Source organism: Schistocerca americana, chromosome 8 (genome assembly GCF_021461395.2).
Source record: "Schistocerca americana isolate TAMUIC-IGC-003095 chromosome 8, iqSchAmer2.1, whole genome shotgun sequence".
NCBI classification, from domain to species: domain Eukaryota; kingdom Metazoa; phylum Arthropoda; class Insecta; order Orthoptera; family Acrididae; genus Schistocerca; species Schistocerca americana.
The window spans coordinates 444,195,887-444,220,999 of record NC_060126.1 but is presented as its reverse complement, the minus strand read 5'-3'; the positions used below and the strand labels follow the sequence as shown (position 1 = coordinate 444,220,999).

Sequence of the window (25,113 nt, the reverse complement as noted above, 5' to 3'; positions counted from 1 at the left end):
TTGTTGATCGTTTCTGTCGGCATTGTTATCAAAATAGCAGTGATCGCTTTTCGCGTTTTCTGTAGTAACGCAGTATTTCAAACCAATGCACGAACCCAGGGGTGGATGGTATTTCGCAGGGAGGAATCTGGTGCAGAATGCACCCTCCGTCAAACGCCGCACGGTGATTTACTTCTGATGGGGACAAAGGTGTGGGCAGAGTGTGCGGGGCCCGTCCCGTCGTGGCAGTGTTGACGGCCGCAGGCTGGCCTGAAGCCCCCCCCCCCCCCCCCCCCACGCCAACTACCCCTGGCTTCCCCCACCACCTGCCGCCGTGGCGCGCGCCCCGCGTGGCGCCAGGCCTGCCGCCCGCCACGCCACTCAGTCAGTCGGGTCCGCGCTGCCGCCCCGCCAACAACTCGTCCGCGTAGACCGCCGCCGCCGCCGCCACAGTCCGCGCGCGCCATGGGGCCCTCCACGTCCAGCTCACCCGCGATGCTCGCAGCCGCCGCTGCCGTGCTTCTGGTGGCCTCGGGGCGCGGCGCCGCCGCCGGCAGCTGCCGCGAGGCCAAGCTCTGCTGCCCCGGCCGCGACTCCTCGTGCGTCGTGCAGAAGGCGCCCATCAACGCCATCATCGAGGACCTCAGCGACAAGCCGTGCTATTGCGACCACGCCTGCCTCAAGCTGGGCGACTGCTGCACCGACTTCAAGGACGCCTGCGGAGGTGAGTAACCGCGGCTCCGCTCTGCGCTTTGTTTGCGTGCGCCGCGTCCATTGTCTCTGGAGGCACCACTGTGCCCCATTCTACGGAAACCTAGCATGTCGGGCATTTTGGTCGCGCCTATCCGTAAATGGTGCCCCTCATTCCCTCACCGTCAGCTGACTAACCTACTAGCCTAATTTACTGATCACCATCTACCACATCAGTGCTCCACAAACCTTTGTGAAGTGCGAGGCAAAGGGTACTTTCCATTGTGTCCCGTATTAGGTCCTAATAACTAGGGTTTCTTCCTGTTACATTAGCGTACGGAGCTCGAAAAGAATGTTGTGCAACGTAATTATGTTAATTGCGGGCATCGGCATACAAATTACCAAATTTTGAAATAAATGACCCACACTGGTTATAGTATACTTTCTACTGAAAGTCACAACCTGTTTCGCGTCAACTGAAGACGCATCGTCAGGTGATAAAAATTATTTTTAACGTGTCATCGCCGAGAGGTAACTGTCTTAGAGCCATTCCCCGTCATTCACGTCAAGCTGTAAACAAAAAGCGCGCTAAAAGCAGTAGTGCATATTTAAAAAGAAAGGGTAGCAGAACCGTGCCACAAGCAGGACGGTGCTTGAGCGGCAGCAGGTAAGTCGGTATTTCAGTTGACGTGAACCAACCGTGACTTTCAATAAAAAGTATTCTATGGCCAGTACAGATCATTTCTTTCGCAATGCGGTTAGTCTAATCTTGTCCTCGCGATTGTCACGGGAGTGGAACTTACGGCGTTGTCGTACATTTCCAGTCGGGAATATCTTTCCAGAAATATTTTACATAGGCTTTCATAGGACGCAATTACATCTACATCTACATCTATACTCCGCGAGCCACCTTACGGTGTGTGGCGGAGGGTACTTATTGTACCACTATCTGATCCCCCCTTCCCTGTTCCATTCACGAATTGTGCGTGGGAAGAACGACTGCTTGTAAGTCTCCGTATTTGCTCTAATTTCTCGGATCTTTTCGTTGTGATCATTACGCGAGATATATGTGGGCGGTAGTAATATGTTGCCCATCTCTTCCCGGAATGTGCTCTCTCGTAATTTCGATAATAAACCTCTCCGTATTGCGTAACGCCTTTCTTGAAGTGTCCGCCACTGAAGCTTGTTCAGCATCTCCGTAACGCTCTCGCGCTGACTAAATGTCCCCATGACGAATCGCGCTGCTTTTCGCTGGATCATGTCTATCTCTTCTATTAATCCAACCTGGTAAGGGTCCCATACTGATGAGCAATACTCAAGAATCGGACGAACAAGCGTTTTGTAAGCTACTTCTTTCGTCGATGAGTCACATTTTCTTAGAATTCTTCCTATGAATCTCAACCTGGCGCCTGCTTTTCCCACTATTTGTTTTATGTGATCATTCCACTTCAGATCGCTCCGGATAGTAACTCCTAAGTATTTTACGGTCGTTACCGCTTCCAATGACCTACCACCTATGGCATAATCGTACTGGAATGGATTTCTGCCCCTATGTATGCGCATTATATTACATTTATCTACGTTTAGGGAAAGCTGCCAGCTGTCGCACCATGCAGGTCCTCCTGGAGTACGTACGAGTCTTCTGATGTTGCTACTTTCTTGTAGACAAGCGGCGTATTCTTTGCGACAGACCCAGCGACCGTTTTGTTATCTAACATTTATCCTTTATTTCGCCGTCTCAGTCGCACATTTATTTTTATTGTTATGCTACGGCTAGTTTCGATCAAAGTTGATAATCTTAACGTAGGATTTCCTGAACAGAACTTCCACGTCTGGGATGCATGGCGAGACCGTGATTTAATATAAAAACGACCGGTTTCGGAGAAAACAATATTCCCATCTTCAGGTGCACAAATTTCGCAGCCAGCTGAGAGGTGGTCGCATGCCGTAGACACCAGAGTGCACTGTGGAACAGGCGGACGTGACGCTTTGGTACGGAGTGAGTTCCGTCTGTTGTACAGTGCAGTCTAGTCTCCACGGCATGCAACCACCTCGCAAGTCACTACTGAATCTGTGCACCTGAAGGTGGGAAAAAGGTTCTCCCAAAAGCGGCCGTGTTTATAGTAAATCAAAGTCATCATTAATGATCTTTAGACCTACAAACAGGGAAAAAAATTATTGTGTACATAATTTTACAGTAAGCAGAAACTTGTGGTAAGTAACCGTTTTATGTATTTAGGTGGCTGCGTAAGCAACCCATCGTATCCATGTGGAACTACAATATGCTATGCAACTGCTAAAACAGATAGCAGGTGGAGGAATATCAAAACAGCCGGCAGTGCATTTCAAATGGTGACATTCTCACCGAATAATTGGCACCTGTTTTAAAGTGTCTACCAGTCCAGGTTTATAATTTTCATGACGCTCTCCGTCCGTTCTAACAAATCTGTGACTACTCGCGGTGCCCGTCTCTATTGTTATTATTATTGTTGTTGTTGTTGCTGCCGCTGTTGTTTGAAATGACGGCATTGTCAGAAGACATCAATGCGACGTCAACGTCAAGGGTTTCTCGTTACGAAAGTTTTGAACCTGACATTGGTAGAGTGACGGTGGCAGCGTCTACTGACATAGCAGGATAACCTACTCTCGTCACGAGCACTCATTTTATAGTAGCGGATTTTGTACTTTTTGTCTCTTCTCAGGCTTTGTATTCTAGTATTTTCTGTTTTCTCCTGATATATTGAGGAGTTGATAGGACTGGAATGCTTTTTTTACGACCGGTCTCGCACAAGCGTGACAGATATGCGAAAATGAAAAATTCTCTACGAAAATGAAATACGTTTCGCAATACATGGACGAAGATGAAGCGCATATTGAGTAGCAAAGAGAGTGTAAGTTAATGAAACAATTCTCATTAAGCATCCTTTCTAACAGCGGAGAAAATCTGCTTTATTAAAGGGGAAATGAAAACTTTTTTGGTGTTAATTTGGCACGTAGAACGAAGACAAAATAGCAAATAAATGCCGATGTTCTGACAAGTTTGAGCGACGCTTTACCTATTGCTTAACATCTCAGGAGTTTACCGTGCAAACTTTGATAGGATTTCCCGTTACGAATTCTACTTTGACCTTTAAATAAACTTTATCATTGCTTTTTAATTCTGGTAACAAGTCCATACTTTTGGTATCGCGGATGGTATCTCATAACCTTATCTCAATATGGTGTAATGGAAGTGGCGATACGTTGACGTTCTGTCTCGACTAGCGAGAGGGTGACTTCGCCTTGCGTTCCACCGACGCACAGTTCAAATTTACGTCCTGCTGCTTCTATGGCGCTGAAAATTGCAGACGTCAGCTGTAAAATATTTTTTTTATGGAGAATAAAACGTAATCTCTTACAGTTTTTCTACACAGCTGTGCTTATTTTTTAAAATTTATTTGCAGTCGATTTCGAAATATTCATTCTTCATTAACAAGCACTTTTTTGAATCATCATTCTTCTGACTGGCTTGATGCCACCCGCCAAGAATTCTTCTGCTGCGGTAACTTGTTCAACTCGGAGTGGTACTTGCACCCTAAGTACTGAGTTATGCTGGACGTAGACCTGCTGCAGTATCTGTCTTCCTTTACACTTTTTACGCCTACAGTTACCCCTAGCACCATTACAATGGAGGTTATTCCCTGATGCCTTAACACATATCCTGTCACCCTGTCTCTTCCTCTTCCCTGTGTTTTCATTGTGTTCCTTTCTTCGCCGATACTCCGGAGAAATTTTCAACATTCTTCTGTAGCATAACATCTGAAAGGCTTTGATTATTTTGGCTCCAAGATAACAGAATCCCTTAACTTCGTCTGTTTCGTGATCACCAATGTCGATGCTTTTCGCTGTTCTCCTTTCCGCTACTTCCCATTACTTTTGTCTTTTTCGGTTTACTCTCAAATCAAGCACTTAAGCAGTGTTATTTGTGCTTTCAGTGCTGTATCTCGTCGATAAGAGTGATAAAGTGTCTGAAGATGAAGCCATGCTTGCTTGGAAATTGATTGAAAATCCGTTAAAAAAATTAATACTTGAGGGACAAGTATTGCACGAATAAGAGAACAAGAAAAATGAGAGAATAACAAAATAGGGGTATAGTCGAATCAAAACTTAGCTGTTGCGTGGTACATGAAGCATGAACATTTCCAACGTGAAATCCACCAGGGAAATCTCCAATCTCAGATTCCAGTTGTTCTGTGCAACCTGATGATATAATCATTGTTAATACAGATTACTGAATCCGCCATTTCTAAAAGGTCCTGTTGTTGTTGTGATCTTCAGTCCTGAGACTGGTTTGATGCAGCTCTCCATGCTACCCTATCCTGTGCAAGCTCCTTCATCTTCCAGTATCTACTGCAACCTACATCCTTTTGAAACTGCTTAGTCTATTCATCTCTTGGCGTCCCGCTATGATTTTTACCCTCCACGCTGCCCTCCAATACTAAATTGGTGATCCCTTGATGCCTCAGAATATGTCCTACCAACTGATCCCTTATTCTAGTCAAATTGTGCCACAAATTTCTCTTCTCCCCAATTCTGTTCAATACCTCCTCATTAGTTATGTGATCTACCCATCTAATCTTCATCATTATTCTGTAGCACGACATTTCAAAACATTCTATTCTCTTCTTGTCTAAACTATTTATCGCCCACGTTTCACTTCCATACATGGCTACACTCTATACAAATACTTTCAGAAACGACTTCCTGACACTTGAATCTATACTCGATGTTAACAAATTTTTCTTCTTCAGAAACGCTTTCCTTGCCAGGCCAGTCTACATTTTATATCCTCTCTACTATGACCATCATCAGATATTTTGCTCCCCAAACAGCAAAACTCATTTACTACTCTCCAAGTGTCTCATTTCCTAATCTAATATCCTCACCATCACCCGATTTAATTCGACTACATTCCATTATCCTCGTTTTGTTTTTGTTGAAGTTCAACTTACATCCTCGTTTCAAGACGCCGTCCATTCCGTTCAGCTACTTTTCCAGGTGCTTTGCTGTCTCTGACAGAATTACAATATCACCGACAAGTGGCAAAGGCTTCTCCATCGATTTTAATTCTTACTTTGAATTTTTCTTTTGTTTCCTTTACTGCTTGTTCAATATACAGATTGAATAACATCGGGGATAGGCTACAACCCTGTCTCACTCCCTTCCCAACCACCGCTTCCCTTTCATGCCCCTCAACTCTTATAATGCCATCTGGTTTCTGTACAAATTGTAAATAGCCTTTCGGTCTCTGCATTTGACCCCTGCCACCTTCATAATTTGAAAGAGAGTATTCCAGTCAACATTGTCAAAAGCCTTCTCTAAGTATACAAATGCTGGAAACGTAGGTTTGCCTTTCCTTACTCTTTCTTCTAAGATAAGTCGTAGGGTCAGTATTGCCTCACGTGTTCCAGCATTTCTGCGGAATCCAAACTGACCTTCCTCGAAATCGGCTTCTACCAGTTATTCCATTCGTCTGTAAAGAATTCGTGTTAGTACTTTGCATCCGTGACTTATTAAACTGATAGTTCGGTAATTTTCACATCTGTCAACACCTGCTTTCTTTGGGATTGGAATTATTATATTCATCTTGAAGTCCAAGGGTATTACGCCTGTCTCATACATCTCGCTCACCAGATGGTAGAGTTTTGTCAGGGCTGGCTCTCCCAAGGTTATCAGTTGTTCTAACGGAATGTTGTCTACTCCTGGAACTTTGTTTGGACTTAGGTCTTTCAGTGGCCTGTTAAAATTTTCACTCAGTATCATATCTCTCACTTCATCTTCATCTACGACGTCTTTCGTTAGTACATCGCCCTTGTACAAACCCTCTATATAATCCTTCCATCTTTCTGCTTTCCCTTCTTTGCTTAGAACTGGGTTTCCATCTGAGCTCTTGATATTCATGCAAGTGGTTCTCTTTCCTCCAAGGGTCTCTTTAATTTTCCTTTAGGCAGTATGTATGTTCCCCCTAGTGATAAATGTCTCTACATCCTTACATTTATCCTGTAGCCATCCCTGCTTAGCCATTTTGCACTTCGTGTCGACCTCATTTTTGAGACGTTTGTATTCGTTTTTGCCTGCTTCATTTACTGCATTTTTATATTTTCTCCTTTCATCAATTAAATCCAATATTTCTCCTGTTACCCAAGGATTTCTACTAGTCTCGTCTTTTTACCTACTTTATCCTCTTCTGCCTTCACTATTTCATCTCTCAAAGCTACCCATTGTTCTTCTACTGGATTTCTTTCCCCTGTTGTTTTCAATCGTTCCTCTGCCTGAAGCTCTCTACAATGGTCCTTTCAGTTTATCCATGTCTGATCTCCTTAAATTCCCACCTTTTTGCAGTTTCTTCAGTTTCAGTCTACAGTTCATAATCAATAGATTGTCGTCAGAGTCCACATCTACCCCTGGAAATGTCTTACAATTTAAAACCTGGTTCCTAAATCTCTATCTTACCATTGTATAACCTATCTGAAATCTTCCAGTGTCTCCAGGCCTCTTCCACGTATGTAACCTTCTTTAATGATTCTTAAGCCAAGTGTTAGCTATGATTTTGTTAGGCACTGCGCAAAATTCTACGAGGCGGCTTCCCCTTTCATTCCTTACCCCCAGTCCATATTTACGTACTACTTTCCCTTCTCTTCCTTTTCTTACTATCGAATTCCAGTCCCCAATGACTATTAAATTGTCGTCCCCCTTAACTGTCTGAATAATTTCTTTTATCACATCATACATTTCATCAATCTCTTCATCATCTGCGGCGCTAGTTGGCATATAAACTTGTACTACTGTGGTAGGCGTGGGATTCGTGTCTATCTTGGCTGCAATAACGCGTTCACTATGCCATTCATAGTAGCTCATCCGCTCTCCTATTTTTTATTCATTATTGAACCTACTCCTGCATTACCCTTATTTGATTTTGTATTTATAACCCAGTATTCACCTGACCAGAAGTCTTGTTCCTCCTGCCACCGAACTTCACTAATTCCCAACATATCTAGCTTTAACCTATCTATTTCCCTTTTTAAATTTTCTAACCTATTTACCCGATTAAGCGATCTAACATTCCACGCTCCGATCGGAGAACGCCAGTTTTGTTTCTCCTGACAATTACATCCTCCTGAGTAGTCCCCGCCCAGAGATCGGAATGGGGCGCTATTTTACCCCCGGAATATTTTACCCAGGAGGACGCCGTCATAATTTAATCATACAGTAAAGCTGCATGCCCTCGGGAAAAATTACGGCTGTAGTTTCCCCTTGCTTTCAGCCGTTCGCAGTACCAGCGCAGCAAGGCCGTTTTGGTTAATATTATAAGGCCAGATCAGCCAATCATCCAGACTGTTGACCCTGCAACTTTTGAAAATTCTAGTGTCCCTCTTCAGGAGCCACACGTTTGACTGGCCTCTCAACAGATACTCCTGCGTTGTGGTTGCACCCACGGTACGGCTATTTGTATCGCTGAGGCACGCAAGCCTCCCCACCAATGGCAAGGTCCATGGTTCATGGAGGAGCCGGGTACTGTTCACTGTACCATATATTAACGTTTCATTCGTGGATGGCGCCGGCCACTATGGCTGAGCGGTTCTAGGCGCTTCAGTCTGGAACCGCGCTGCTGCTACGGTCGCAGGTTCGAATCCTGCCTCGGGCACGGATGTGTGTGATGTCCTTAGGTTAGTTAGGTTTAAGTAGTTCTAAGTCTTGGCGATTGATTACCTCAGATGTTAAGTCCCATAGTGCTTAGAGCAATTTGAACCATTTGAACCATGGACGGCGCATTGGAAAAAATGATTACTTCTCTTTCTTTGTGGTGGTGTTAAGTCCTACGTGACCAAACTGCTGAGGTCATGAGTCCCTAGGCATACACATTACTTAATCTAACTTCAACTTACGGTAAGGACAACACACACACACACACACACACACACACACACACACACACACACACACATGCCCGAGGGAGGACTCGTACCTCCGACGGAGAGAGCAGCGCGAACCGTGGCAAGGCACCTAAGACCGCGCTGCTACCTAGCGCGGCTCTCTTTCTTTGTACGAGCTGTTACATTGCTGCACTATATCTATGGCATAGTATACGCAGGACATTGAATTTTCATAGTTTTCGCACTGAAGGCCCTTTCATAACATTTTCTAAGTAGGTCCTACAAGTATACTCGCAAAATATACTACAGTGAGTGGCGGAGAGTACTTTGTTTCTTTTACCCCGTTTCGTTACAAAGTTGCGGATGGTGCGAAGGAAGAAGCATTTTTGATAAGTCCCCGTGTGATCTCGAACCTCTCTGACTTTACGTTCATAGTATTTTCGCAACATAGACCTTCCCAACAGGAAACAATATATTGGCAGCATCTTCTAGCGACTTCGCTCTCAGAATTTTAACATTGAATCACACAGTGATGTACAACACCTCTTTTGTAGCGTCTACAAGGACAGTGCCGCGTTCGGGTGTACTAAACGAATCTGTGCTTGCCGCTCTTTCGATCTTGTCTATTTCTTCTACCAATCCCACCAAATACTGATCCCAGAATGGCGAGCAATATTATAGTATCGGTCCAACGGGATTTTTGTAAACTATCTCTTTCGTGTGCGGACTGCACTTTCTGTGGATTCTTCCATTATCAGACATACGCCATTCTGAAGACTGCTTTTATGTGGTCGTTGGGCTTCAAATTGCTCCGTACGCATTCTCCCAGATATGGGATGAATGCAGCCTGCAGTGGTGGACCCGCCATAGGATAGTCGCAGGTGTTAGCCACTTGGCGGAGTATCGCAGAAGTGCCGGTCAGACTGGATGCAGTTTTTAGGCGGTTTTGCATATCCGACTAGGTGAATACCGGGCTCGTACCTGCGTCCCGCTTCTACACTCCTGGAAATGGAAAAAAGAACACATCGACACCGGTGTGTCAGACCCACCATACTTGCTCCGGACACTGCGAGAGGGCTGTACAAGCAACGATCACACGCACGGCACAGCGGACACACCAGGAACCGCGGTGTCGGCCGTCGAAAGGCGCTAGCTGCGCAGCATTTGTGCACCGCCGCCGTCAGTGTCAGCCAGTTTGCCGTGGCATACGGAGCTCCATCGCAATCTTTAACACTGGTAGCATGCCGCGACAGCGTGGACGTGAACCGTATGTGCAGTTGACGGACTTTAAGCGAGGGCGTATAGTGGGCATGCGGGAGGCCGGGTGGACGTACCGCCGAATTGCTCAACACGTGGGGCGTGAGGTCTCCACAGTACATCGATGTTGTCGCCAGTGGTTGGTGGAAGGTGCACGTGCCCGTCGACCTGGGACCGGACCGCAGCGACGCACGGATGCACGCCAAGACCGTAGGATCCTACGCAGTGCCGTAGGGGACCGCACCGCCACTTCCCAGCAAATTAGGGACACTGTTGCTCCTGGGGTATCGGCGAGGACCATTCGCAACCGTCTCCATGAAGCTGGGCTACGGTCCCGCACACCGTTAGGCCGTCTTCCGCTCACGCCCCAACGTCGTGCAGCCCGCCTCCAGTGGTGTCGCGACAGGCGTGAATGGAGGGACGAATGGAGACGTGTCGTCTTCAGCGATGAGAGTCGCTTCTGCCTTGGTGCCAATGATGGTCGTATGCGTGTTTGGCGCCGTGCAGGTGAGCGCCACAATCAGGAGTGCATACGACCGAGGCACACAGGGCCAACACCCGGCATCATGGTGTGGGGAGCGATCTCCTACACTGGCCGTACACCACTGGTGATCGTCGAGGGGACACTGAATAGTGCACGGTACATCCAAACCGTCATCGAACCCATCGTTCTACCATTCCTAGACCGTCAAGGGAACTTGCTGTTCCAACAGGACAATGCACGTCCGCATGTATCCCGTGCCACCCAACGTGCTCTAGAAGGTGTGAGTCAACTACCCTGGCCAGCAAGATCTCCGGATCTGTCCCCCATTGAGCATGTTTGGGACTGGATGAAGCGTCGTCTCACGCGGTCTGCACGTCCAGCACGAACGCTGGTCCAACTGAGGCGCCAGGTGGAAATGGCATGGCAAGCCGTTCCACAGGACTACATCCAGCATCTCTACGATCGTCTCCATGGGAGAATAGCAGCCTGCATTGCTGCGAAAGGTGGATATACACTGTACTAGTGCCGACATTGTGCATGCTCTGTTGCCTGTGTCTATGTGCCTGTGGTTCTGTCAGTGTGATCATGTGATGTATCTGACCCCAGGAATGTGTCAATAAAGTTTCCCCTTCCTGGGACAATGAATTCACGGTGTTCTTATTTCAATTTCCAGGAGTGTATAATACGATTCGAAAACCTTTCGCCACCGTTCCCACACTTCCACATGAAATGTAACTCTAGACGCAGTCAGATGGTGTAAAAGTTAGATGGGGTACATACATGATGTCCCGCGGAATTGGGGGAAGGAAGGCGGTGGAAGTGGAGGCGACACGAAGAGCATCCGGCCTCCGAGAAGTCTCATAAGACTGTTTCGTGAAATATAATAAAAATGTAACACGTACAGCCGTCTTTACGATGTTATTTGTTACATGGCTACCACTTTCGGTGCTTCACTGCACGATCTTCAGGTCTTAACTGATGCTGATGGGAATTACTCTAATTGTACACACGATTCATCAGTGGCCAGTGTCTATGAATTGTCTTTCGCGAACTGTCTGTAACAACGATGAGGTGTCTCTATCAACTACCAACCAACTACCGTGTAAAATGGCTCTGAGCACTATGGGAATTAACATCTGATGTCATCAGTCCCCTAGAACTTAGAACTACTTAAACCTAACTAACCTAAGGACATCACACGTATCCATGCCCAAGGCAGGATTCGAACCTGCGACCGTAGGGAACTACCGTGTAAGTCAGAGCAGCTACTGTGTGAGTCGTTGTAGTAAAGAGCAATGTGCGGACATTTTTATCGCTGCTACACTTCAACTGTTCCACAATTTCTTACGAAACAAGGAAGATGTTAAATTCTGACTATGGCTTTGTCTTTCGAAAGAGACAGAGGTGTTCATAGTTAGACGTTTTATTGAAATACATTCGACGTGTCTGCAGGGTTAATACTAACGTGATAGTTACTCATATACATTAAATGTAGGTAGAGCAAAACTATCGTGAGATTAATTTACGCAATTAACTATTTTTCTTGGAATTTTTTAACCTAAATATCAGTATTTTCCTGTTGTACAGAGTGTTATGCTACACGTTGCCGGCCCATGGTAAGGTGCCTTAGTGTTTGCAGCTTCGGAGAATATTTCATTTTGTTTTCTGCTACTAACGATTTAAAACTCATTGGCGCTAACCATTAGCTGGGTAACGATAAGCGCATTGCACACCATGTGAAATTACGCAATCCATCAAGCAATCAAGTTCAAGTCATCTGCCCTCGCCGCGCGGGATTAGCCGTGCGGTCTGTTGCGCTGCAGTCATGGACTGCACGGCTGGTCCCGGCGGAGGTTCGAGTCCTCCCTCGGGCATGGGTGTGTGTATTTGTTCTTAGGATAATTTAGGTTAAGTAGTGTGTAAGCTTAGGGACTGATGACCTTAGCAGTTTAGTCCCATAAGATTTCTCACACATTTGAACATTTTTTGAACATCTGCCCTCATATCAAAAACAACACTGTCCAATCACGTTAGTCTGATCACCTGTCATAGGCTTGACCAACTAACTTTTGCAATGCGTACCGGTGCGAGACGTACAGGAAGAGAGTCATCGAGGTTCTTGCAGGGATATCAGGGATGAGGACCGGTGGCGCCAACAGCCTGATTGAAATGGTCCCACAGATCGCTGACTGGCTTTAAATCCGGGGAGTGTGGTGGCCGGGAGGGTAAGGCCAACTCTTCCTGGTGCTGAAGCTTCCTGGCAGATTAAAAGTATGTGCCGGACCGACACTCGAACTCGGGACCTTTGCCTTTCGCGGGCAAGTGCTCTACCAACTGAGCTACCCAAGCACGACTCACGACCCGTCCTCACAGCTTCAATTCTGCCAGTACCTCGCCTCCTACCTTCCAAACTTCATAGAAGCTCTCCTGCGAACCTTGCAGAACCAGCACTCCTAGAAGAGACGATATTGCGGAGACATGGCTTGGCCACAGCCTGGGGGATGTTTCCAGAATGAGATTTTGACCCTGCAGCGGAGTGTGCGCTGATATGAAACTTCCTGGTGCTCTTAGAACCACACACGTACCCTGCCCGCTGTATGAAACTTTGCATTGTCCTGCTGGGACATGACATTCTGCCGAGGAAAAACGAACTGCTTGCAGGGGTTGATATGGTCCCTAATGAAACATACACACTTGTGTTGATCCATTGTGTCTTCCAGAATGATGAGATCACGCAGGAAATGCCACGAAAACAGTCCCCATACCATAACGCTTCGCCCTCCGTCCTGGACCCTTCCGACGATTGTTACACAGCGTTTACATTCAGACGCTGTACTCGCCAATAGCCATCTGTCCGATGGGCGTAAAACGTGATTCATTTGAAAAGGCCACCTGTCGCTAGTTACGGTATTGGGGAGCAAATTCCAGCCTTCATCGCCGATGAACAGAGTCTCTCGAGTCCGTCTGCTGTGGAGGCATATACGCAGCAACGTTCGCTGAACGGACGTTGAGGAGACATTGCTGGTAGCCCCTCAGTTGCTCAACAGTTGCACAACTATTGGCTCGTACCCATCCTCCTTCATCTATGACCAGTGGTGCACCACAGTTGCTTCGGCGGCGGTTTTGAATAGCCACGGTATACTTTATGTTGTGACCTGGCAAGACAGCCAAGCCACTATGAGAGGAAGCCGAAAGGCACGCGTTTCAGCTCACGCAGGCTGGCGTGAGGTCTGGAACAGTTAAAGGAATAGAGACTAGCAAAAAAGGTACGTAGCTTCTGGAATACTTAAACTTTAATCCACAATTGGTGAACATCGGTCTGACGGTACATGCATCACAAGATAAATAGCAAATGATAATGGCGCCTTGCTAGGTCGTACCAAATGACGTAGCTGAAGGCTATGCTAACTATCGTCTCGGCAAATGAGAACGTAATTTGTCAGTGAACCATCGCTAGCAAAGTCGGCTGTACAACTGGGGCGAGTGCTAGGAAGTCTCTCTAGACCTGCCGTGTGGCGGCGCTCGGTCTGCAATCACTGATAGTGGCGACACGCGGGTCCGACGTATACTAACGGACCGCGGCCGATTTAAAGGCTACCACCTAGCAAGTGTGGTGTCTGGCGGTGACACCACACTTTAACCCCTGTGGCAGGCGAACTTCTTGCAAACTTAGCCGTGGTCCAAAAAGCCAGTGATAATGCCGTCTTGCACGTCAAATAAATCTCCCCGTTTCAGCACCGTTTTTCGCATTCCCCCCTCCCCGACCCTTTTTATTACACCCTCCACTGCTAGTGCTGCCACCGGTCGTCTGTGAGTGGTTATTGCACGTTGAGGTCAAACATAGACGGTGGCCACATTAATCTGACTGGACCGTGTAATAAAAATTGTCATGTTACGAAGCAGTAAATTTTCAGGAAGAAGATTGTTTATCACCCTCTAAAACTAAGTTTACCAAATCCAGATTAACATGCCGGCTACGTAAAGACACGGTATGAAGGCCAGGAAGAAGGAAAATACGACTTCTATTAGTTGTTCGGCAATCATGTAATCATACAGTAGTGAGTCTTTTCCCTTACATATGCTCAATACTTTACATTTTTTGCGTCGAAATGTATGACAATTGTTACTGTTCTTTGTAGGAACCCAGGGTGCGCTGTTAGTCGAACTACAGGGCTATTACAAATGATTGAAGCGATTTCATAAATTCACTGTAGCTCCATTCATTGACATATGGTCACGACACACTATAGATCCGTAGAAAAACTCATGATGTTTTGTTCGGCTGAAGCCGCACTTCAGGTTTCTGACGCCAGAGCGCTCGAGAGCGCAGTGAGACAAAATGGCGACAGGAGCCGAGAAATCGTATGTCGTGCTTGAAGTCCACTCACATCAGCCAGTCATAACAGTGCAACGACACTTCAGGACGAAGTTCAACAAAGATCCACCAACTGCTAACTGCATTCGGCGATGGTATGCGCAGTTTAAAGCTTCTGGATGCCTCTGTAAGGGGAAATCAACGGGTCGGCCTGCAGTGAGCGAAGAAACGGTTGACGCGTGCGGGCAAGTTTCACGCGTAGCCCGCGGAAGTCGACGAATAAAGCAAGCAGGGAGCTAAACGTACCACAGCCGACGGTTTGGAAAATCTTACGGAAAAGGCTAAAGCAGAAGCCTTACCGTTTACAATTGCTACAAGACCTGACACCCGATGACAAAGTCAAACGCTTTGAATTTTCGGCGCGGTTGCAACAGCTCATGGAAGAGGATGCGTTCAGTGCGAAACTTGTTTTCAGTGATGAAGCAACATTTTTTCTTAATGGTGAAGTGAACAGACACAATGTGCGAATATGGGCGGTAGAGAACCTTCACGCATTCGTGCAGCAAATTCGCAATTCACCAAAAGTTAACGTGTTTTGTGCAATCTCACGGTTTAAAGTTTACGGCCCCTTTTACTTCTGCGAAAAAAACGTTACAGGACACGTGTATCTGGACATGCTGGAAAATTGGCTCATGCCACAACTGGAGACCGACAGCGCTGACTTCATCTTTCAACAGGATGGTGCTCCACCGCACTTCCATCATGATGTTCGGCATTTCTTAAACAGGAGATTGGAAAACCGATGGATCGGTCGTGGTGGCGATCATGATCAGCAATTCATGTCATGACCTCCACGCTCTCCCGACTTAACCCCATGCGATTTCTTTCTGCGGGGTTATGTGGAAGATTCAGTGTTTAAACCTCCTCTACGAAGAAACGTGCCAGAACTGCGAGCTCGCATCAACGATGCTTTCGAACTCATTGATGGGGACATGCTGCGCCGAGTGTGGGAGGAACTTGATTATCGGCTTGATGTCTGCCGAATCACTAAAGGGGCACATATCGAACATTTGTGAATGCCTAAAAAAACTTTTTGAGTTTTTGTATGTGTGTGCAAAGCATTGTGAAAATAATATCTCAAATAGTAAAGTTATTGTAGAGCTGTGAAATCGCTTCAATCATTTGTAATAACCCTGTAGATATCCCATACACTTGAGCCGTATCCAAGGACGACTCGCGCAACTGTTTTGTTTGCAATGTCTTTCGGAGGCAAAATGAAGTTTCCCAGTTTCCAATGTGTGAGTCGTAGCCCGTTTGATTTGCTTTCAAGTGATCCTTTGCGATTGTTCGACTTCATCTGCCGCACAATGTCAGTCCAAAATATTTGCAGGACGTAACTATCTCCATGTGTATTTCATTGGTCTGCAGATAAGGGAAATCACGCTTTTCGTTGCGTGAGATGCGCAAGTTCGTAAGGTTCTGCGTTAGTTGCCAATTTCTGCATCTGCTGATTTTTGCCGAGATCTGTCGCAGTAGTAACAACAGCCTGTTGTAGGGGCAATAAGGTTATGTAGTAACGTCTCGTCCGTTTTCATTCACGGATGTAGCTCGAGAATATTCCCTATTTAACTGTCATTGGTGGAGCTGTGGCTATTCCAAACGTCTCATAATCTACTCATTTAGAAAGTAGACATCCCCGACAATCCTGGTTTCCATCAACAAAAGTCGTTCGTGACATTTTTGTAGTTATATACAAATTCGCTATGTTAGGCATACAGCAACTGTGCGTAATCAGTTTGGTTACTTTTTATGTGGAGTTTCGAGAGAAATGCGCCATTTTGGAATATTTGACGACAGTTTACGTATCTTCTCTCTGAACATATGGACCACACGTGTCTTTCTTTATATATGTTGCGTGTCAATTGCATGACATGAACCCACAAACGCGCACACTTGCAAGAATTCAAATATAGTATGCACTGGCGATTGATGAACTGCAACATCCGCGGTCCACATGCAATTTCCCCGTAGACTATGAATGACCCGAATCCAATGACTGGAGTGCTTCATGTTGAGAAATAGAAGGAGCAATGTTTTACTTTGTAGAAAACTTTCTATAGCCAAGATCTCATAAATATTTGTTTCCGACAATCGGTTTCGACAGGTTTTGCCACCATAATAATATGTAACACGTTATGCAAAGTTCTGTCGAAGATAAAAGGCTTAAAATAAAAAAGCGTCTTGTGCACATGGCCATGTCCATACATGTAGCGCTCACAGATGACTGTTACCTCTTAAAAGAAACAATGTACAGAAAATGTAGAAAAGCACATCCGTTTACATTACCGTGAGATGTTCTCTTCATTTTGGAAGACCAGAAGACGACAGCAAAGCCTGTCGGAACCGGTTGTCGAAAATAAGTAAGTAGTTCTGCGATCTTGGCTATAGAAAGCTTTTTACCAAATCAAATGCTCGCTAGGCTAGCATACCCCAAGCAAGGTAGTCTAACTGGGTTTCGCAGCGGCTGAAATGAAATGCTGGAGGATCAGAGACCAAATTTAGATTTATCCTCATTTCTCAGAGAGCTTCAGACGAACGCATTAGTGATTAGATTTAATTCACCATCTCCTCTTCGCTTCCTGACCTTTCACAGTATCGCTCTTGTGCTCCGTTTTCGTTGACTTTTCGATGTGAGGTTAAATTTAATCTTGCGCCTTGACTTCAGTTCTTACTCAGAAATCCAGTTACTATATTTTGTTCGTATTTTATGAAGAGTGCACTTCTCATTTCTCCACCTTTGCTGAAAAGTAATGAATACATCAAATGTAACTTTTTTTTTTTTTTTTTTTTTTTTTTTGCAGCTCAGCCACTTACTTGCAAATTTTGTTGATATAATAATTACTACAGTTAACAACTACTGTGGTTGCAACAGCAGAATAACACTATGCTTCGCTATTTGTAGATGGCCGGCTGTTTGATTTTCAAACAGCTGATCATCCTATAATATCACCTGTTTCCGATCTGTCGTAGCTCGTATACTTACAGACACACCTACTCATAAATAAATGTAAGTAATTTCGAAGTCGCCTCCCGTATCTCTTTTTAAAATGAACTTCAGGCGTCCAACACCTATTGTCTCAAGTTTCGTTTGCCAGGAGCACTAAACGTTCACGTGAGCGTTTCTGATAACACCGACTTTGTGTTGTGGTATATGACCGTTGTTTATAGGGACGTCAGTAGAAATCCAGGATACCTCCAGCTCCGCTAGAAACTAGAAACATACGTGACTGCCTGTTGTGATTCAACTACTGTGCAATGTGTGAGCGTGTTACCTGCGCTCATTGTACAGAATGTAGCAGATATTGCATTTGTTTGTATTTTCTTCTGCTTTCGTTTGAGGACTACAGGGTGGAATTAGCGAAGCGAAAGAGTATAAGCGGAGATGCGAGCTGATATTGTTCCAATTTTATTTTCACAGTTCTCACTGATACAGAGGGGCTTGGGATTGGGTAAGAGGGGGGGGGGCACTAGAAATATGTACGTATCTCTCTGGAAACTGATCAATTTTTGTATCGGGTGTGGTTGTTATTACCTCACATGTTTCTTCTCCAGCTTGTCTAGAACGTTTGTACGGCCAGCCGAAGTGGCCGTGCGGTTAAAGGCGCTGCAGTCTGGAACCGCAGGACCGCTACAGTCGCAGGTTCGAATCCTGCCTCGGGCATGGATGTGTGTGATGTCCTTAGGTTAGTTAGGTTTAACTAGTTCTAAGTTCTAGGGGACTAATGACCTCAGCAGTTGAGTCCCATAGTGCTCAGAGCCATTTGAACGTTTGTACGAGGGTTATTCGGAAAGTAAGGAACGATCGGTTGGAAAATGGAAAATACAGTGAAAATCTGATGAAGCTTTGCACACATGCGTTGGGCACTGTGTGTAGTACGCCCGTCGATCGCATCATGTCGCTCTTTTCGGTTCTGAGCTCACAGTGAGAACATAAAGATGGCTAGAAACTAGCATCTCCCGCCAAGTATGAAGGCCTGGCGAAAGATTTCGCCTGAAGCTATACAATCCACATAACATAGCTGTCATGCAGTTCCCTCTACACAATTCTCGGCCGCACTCTGCAGGGGCAATGAAAATGCTCCTGTAGCGTTTTCGATGGGAAGTGTTTGATCACAGACAAATTGGCTACCCCTGAGGTTCATCTCTGCTCAAATGAACCGCTGGCTATGAAGACAGTATTCTGACACAGGCAACAAGCTACAGTGCAGAGTAGAAAATAGTCGAAAAGCACTGGCGGCTGTCTTCTATAACGAGGGAACTGAAAAGTTGGTACAACGCTACGACAGATGTCTTAAGTCTGAGCGGCGACTGTGTAGAGAAATAGCTGGAAGGTGTAGCTAACCGTTGCAAATAAAACAGTTTTTATTTTGGCTGTGGTTTCTATTTCGCGACCTATCGTTCCTTACTTTCCGAATAGCCCTCGTAGAATGCACCACATACCACAGACTTAATAGAATAGTATGGAAGAAATGTTCTGGCGCTTCATAAAAGAAGTGTCTCACACTTTTATTTAGTCTGTGTTAAGTGTTGCCTTCCTTGTTGTGGTGGTGGTGCGCACCTATTAGGAGTCACCGGAGTTTACTTTCTCCCGTGAAAGTGTCCATTAAGACGGCGTTAGCAGCAGGTAGAGAAAGTACCATTTGCTGCCACTAGGTGGCAAACAGAGCAATCTCAATGTTCCGGCGCGGTGGCCTCACTTCCGGACCACATCGCTTGATGGCAGCGAAATATGCGGTAGCCCAGCATCACGGAGCGTGTTCTGCTCGATATGTCGCTACGCCTATGTTCCTGTACGTATTTATGCGTGATGCGCCACATTCGATACCCAGTGGGGCGAGGGGTTTTAAAACAGTCCATTTACTCGTGATCTGTAATCCTTTCTCGTGCAGCCTGACCTTTATTCGTTTCATTTCCGTAAATAAAACATGGATTCGACTGCACCGCCGTAACTGTCAGGCAGATCTGTCTCCCTGTATTAGAAGGCGCTAACGCACGCCTTTGTGGTGGCGGGAGGTGGCTGGTTTCAGCTCGGTGGTGGAAGAAATTTTCATCGCCAATTTTTGGCTTGCAAGGGTAGCGGCGGAGGCTGGAAGGTGGTGATGGTAATTCTGGTTCTGGCGGAAGTGGTGGTCGTCATCGTCGTCGTCGTTTCGTCAGCATCGTCACCGCCGCCGTAGTCGCAAGCCATCAGACTTAGTGTCTCTGGGATATATTCCTATACTCTATGCTATGTCTCATTGAGTATGAGCATGTTGCACTTTCTGTGATTCGTCCGTCAGCTTATTGGCGGACCCCTTGGTACTGTTTGACGTGAGGAGACCATGTGTTGGCAGCGAGTTTCAACTCTCCTTTGTCTCTCATCGTCAATAACACAAACAGAATAAAAAGATTCATCTTACCAACTATGCTATGTAAACATTACATCCGACCTGCCGTCACTGCTTCACTTCCGCCAGTACCTCTCCACTACTTTTCACGCTGAAGTCCTCTTGCGCACCCTGTCACCACGATATCGCGGGGGAATTCCCTAGCCAAGATTCGTGTATAGTTTTCAGGGTGAATCTTTTCACTCTGCATAAGAATGTGAGCTGTATTATACTTCTAGGCAGATTAACGACTGTTTAACGAGCTGTAAGAGAAAGGGACGGTTTCGAGGAGTACGAGCTGCACTGAACTTTACAAGCAAGGCACAGTTTCTTGGCAGACGTGAATTTTTGCGTTCGAGTCTCGGTCTGGCACGTACCGGGTGTAGCTACTCACAGAGGACCAGTGAGAAAAACCGAGCTTGGTGGGTATTCTAATGTGTTAATGCGGAACCGATCTGCACTGGAAAAAAATTAGTTCCAGTTTTTGGGCACCAGGTGCAAATATGGCGCTGTGAATGCAAGGAGGACGTATAGAAATGTTTCCATATGCGATGGATTAGGAACTGGACAATACTAACGCGAATTCTTTACAGACGAATGGAAAAACTAGTAGAAGCCGACCTCGGGGAAGATCAGTTCGGATTCCGTAGAAATGTTGGAACACGTGAGGCAATACTGACCCTACGACTTATCTTAGAAGCTAGATTAAGGAAGGGCAAACCTACGTTTCTAGCATTTGTAGACTTAGAGAAAGCTTTTGACAATGGTGACTGGAATATTCTCTTTCAAATTCTAAAGGTGGCAGGGGTAAAATACAGGGAGTGAAAGGCTATTTACAATTTGTATAGAAAGCAGATGCCAGTTATAAGAGTCGAGGGACGTGAAAGGGAAGCAGTGGTTGGGAAGGGAGTGAGACAGGGTTGTAGCCACTCCCCGATGTTATTCAATCTGTATATTGAGCAAGCAGTGAAGGAAAAAAAAGAAAAATTCTGAGTAGGTATTAAAATCCATGGAGAAGAAATAAAAACTTTGAGATTCGCCGATGACATTGTAATTCTGTCAGACAGCAAATGACTTGGAAGAGCAGTTGAACGGAATGGATAGTGTCTTGAAAGGAGGATATAAGATGAACATCAACAAAAGCAAACCGAGGATAATGGAATGTAGTCGAATTAAGTCGAGTGATGCTGAAGGAATTAGACTAGGAAATGAGACACTTAAAGTAGTAAAGGAGGGAGTAAAATAACTGATGATGGTCGAAGTAGAGAGGATATAAAATGTAGACTGGCAATGGCAACGAAAGCGTTTCTGAAGAAGAGAAATTTGTTAACATCGAGTATAGATTTAAGTGTCAGGAAGTCATTTCTGAAAGTATTTGTATGGAGTGTAGCCATGTACGGAAGTGAAACATGGACGATAAATAGTTTGGACAAGAAGAGAATAGAAGCTTTCGAAATGTGGTGCTACAGAAGAATGCTGAAGATTAGTTGGGTAGATCACATAACTAATGAGGAAGTATTGAATAGGATTGGGGAGAAGAGAAGTTTGTGGCACAACTTGACCAGAAGAAGGGATCGGGTGGTAGGACATGTTCTGAGGCATCAAGGGATCACCAATTTAGTATTGGAGGGCAGCGTGGAGGGTAAAAATCGTAGAGGGAGACCAAGGGATGAATACACTAAGCAGATTCAGAAGGATGTAGGTTGCAGTAGGTACTGGGAGATGAAGAAGCTTGCACAGGATAGAGTAGCATGGAGAGCTGCATCAAACCAGTCTCAGGACTGAAGACTACAACAACAACAGGAACTGGACTTGGGCAGAAAAAGTCAAACAAGTGAGAAAGGCATAACATTGATTTTATTGTTAACCGCCGCTCAAACAATTATTTGTTCAATATGAGCACCGGAGACGTCGACGATATGCTCGCTGCACAGCGCCATATTTAACCTGGTAGCCAATGTTGGAACTAATGTTTTCCCAGCGTAAATGGGTTCCACATTAAAGCATTGCGTATCTACCAGGTTTTGCGGCCACACGACAATTAGCCTACACAGGACCTCCGTGAGTAGCTAAATTTTAATTACAGCCACTCAGTAGTATTAGAAACTGCACTGGACTCTGTGCTTGCATCTATGTTCTCAAATATATTAGGGATGTTTCCACAGGATGCGAAACGCAAAGTTCTACAATCATACCTTGTACAGAACGTTCTCGGACTATAATTCTCTTTTTGAACTGCAAATTTCTTAGCCTTCAATATAAAGGGAGTGGAAGGACTTGACTCATACAGTGACCATTTCATTTGAACGTATTTATTTGTATCATAGATAGATCATTAAGAGAATTACAATCATAAATCAGATAATTTCTTTAAGAAACGCCATTCAGGCAAACTTTACAAACTGCTTGTTATATAAATCCACAAACGAATTAATCTCTTTATAAACATTTAAAAACCCGCCACTCAGGCCAATTTTACAAACTGCTTATTATATGAAACCACAAGCGAATTAACTCTTCACAAACATTTAGAAAAAACTCCACTCGGGCCAAGTAAATCATTTAAAATAAGCTTTACATCAAATAACCAGGAAATCAATTATTATTTCCACAATGATTGGAAACCGCCCCTCCCGGACGAGATATTACCTAACAACTTTACAAGGTTATAGACAGTTTGATCAATAATAACCCTGTTTTTTTTTTCCATCCAAAATTGGCATACGCCACTAAGGCTGAATTGCACCGCAATTTTAGAAAAAGGTTTCAATTAAGACACATTCTTCTAGAAATCGCTCAAAATTCTTAAGACAAATATTTAAAACATTTAACCTGGGCAACCTTGCAGAGCCAGAGCCAGAGTTTTAGAAAACTGCAGCTTGTGCAATAACTGAGGCCCGAGATTGTGAGGCCGCGACTTGGCCACGAACAGTGGAGGCGACTGAGTACTTACCTTCGAATTAAGATGTGGACTCCGTTGGTACTCCCACCCCGTTCAGAACACCGAAATCGGAACCAAACAGCACACGCGAGCTCAGGCGAAGTCCAACGCCCGTACGCCCGCTAGCAATATAAAAGGGGAGGCTCTGCATCTTCGGTGGCTTCCGATATCTGAAACTTAAATCAGAAGCGACAACAGAAAACCAAACAACCCTTCCTTCACTTTAATACTCAAACTTATACAGAAAACTACTTCGACAAATTGACAGTAATAAAACTGATTTCATTCCGTATATTTTTGTTTATTATCGCAAAATCGATTTTCGGTCACTTAGTGACCATCTTCAGTGCTGTAATTTAAGTTATATATTACAGCACTGAAGATGGTCACTAAGTGACCGAAAATCGATTTTGCGATAATAAACAAAAATATACGACCAATGCTGTCTCTCCTTCCAAATATACCCATTATCTGGTCGTAGTGCACAGGACACTATGGAGTCGCCAATCAATATGATTTCATTCCTTTAAGTAGAACCACGTACAAGAATGATGCAGACGGAACTGGCTCATTAAAACCCAAGCATCTCACGGAGCACCTTGTGTGGGCCTGTAAGGTCTCTCTCTCTCTCTCTATTCGTTTAGTCGGTTCCGACTCTTCGTGACCCCATGAACCAAATCATGCCACTTTTTCCTGTCTTGCACTTTCTCCCGTAGACCTTCCAGGTTGGAACACATTGCTTGTGTGATGCCATCGATCCATCTCATCCTCTGACGTCCTCATCTTCTAGTTCCTTCAATCTTCCCCAGCATTAATGTTTTTTCCAGCGAGGCATGCCTTCGCATTGTGTGTCCAAAGTAGGTCAGCTTTTGTTTTAAGATTAGACCTTCCAGGGAAAAATCTGGTTTAATTTGCTCCAATATTGATCTGTTGGTTCTCTTTGCAGTCCATGGAACTCTAAGAAGTTTCCTCCAACACCACAATTCGAAGGAGTCAATTCTTCGCCGTTCAGCCTTTCTAATGGTCCAGGTCTCACATCCATACATCACAACTGGAAAGACCATAGCCCTCACAATACGGATCTTTGTTGCTAATGTTACATCTCTGGACCTTATAACCTTGTCAAGGTTTGACATCGCCTGTCTACCGAGCAACAGGCGTCTCCGGACTTCATGGCTGCAGTCACCGTCAGCAGAGATCTGGGAACCGAGATAACTGAATGTGGTCACTACTTCCATGGTTTCTCCTGCTATATCCCACGAATTGGTAGGTGTAGTTGCCATAATTTTCGTTTTCTTCACATTCAGCATAAGACCAGCCTTTTCACTTTCGTCTTTCACCTTCAGTAAGAGTGTTCTCAAATCTTCTTCACTTTCTGCCAATAGGATAGTATCATCCGCGTACCTGAGGTTGTTTACATTTATTCCAGCTATTTTAATTCATGTTTCTCCTTCATCTAGCCTCGCATTCCTCATGACATGTTCTGCATACAGATTGAATAAGTACGGTGACAGTATGCAGCCTTGCCGGACCCCTTTCTGAATCTTTATCCATTTCGTTGTTCCATACATAGTTCTCACCGTGGCTTCTTGGTCAAGGTATAAACTCCGTATCAGATGAATGAGGTGATCTGGTACACCCATGTTTTTCAGTACGTTCCATAATTTGTTGTGATCGACGCAGTCAAAGCCTTTGGCGTAGTCAATAAAGCAGAGGTACACATCTTTCTGGAATTCTCTCGCTTTTTCCATAATCCACCGAATGTTAGCAATTTGATCTCTAGTTCCTCTTCCTTTCCTAAATCCAGCTTGTTCTTCTGGCAGCTCTCGATCTAGATATTGGCGAAGTCTATTTTGTAAGATTTTCAACATAACATTGCTAGCATGTGAAATAAGTGCGATTGTTCGGTAATCTGAGCATTGTTTAGAACTTTTCTTCTTTGGAATGGGGATGAATACTGATCTTTTCCAGTCTTCTGCACTGCTGCGTGATCCATATTTTTTGACATATTGAGTGCAGCACTTTCACTGCATCCTTTCCAGTGACTTTAAACAATTCTGCTGGTATTTCATCATGTCCACTAGTTTTGTTAACAGCCATATTTTCAA

At 45.0% G+C, this 25,113-nt stretch overlaps 1 protein-coding gene across 1 annotated transcript in view; it reads left to right on the top strand.

Moving 5' to 3' along the window:
- Window positions 1–391: 391 nt before the first annotated feature.
- Window positions 392–25,113, top strand: part of LOC124545908 — a 319,017-nt gene continuing 294,295 nt past the window's right edge. The window contains exon 1 of the mRNA XM_047124869.1: window positions 392–703. Within this exon, the coding sequence (XP_046980825.1) occupies window positions 445–703 (259 nt within the window). The 5' untranslated portion in view covers window positions 392–444. The remainder of the gene's footprint in view (window positions 704–25,113) is intronic.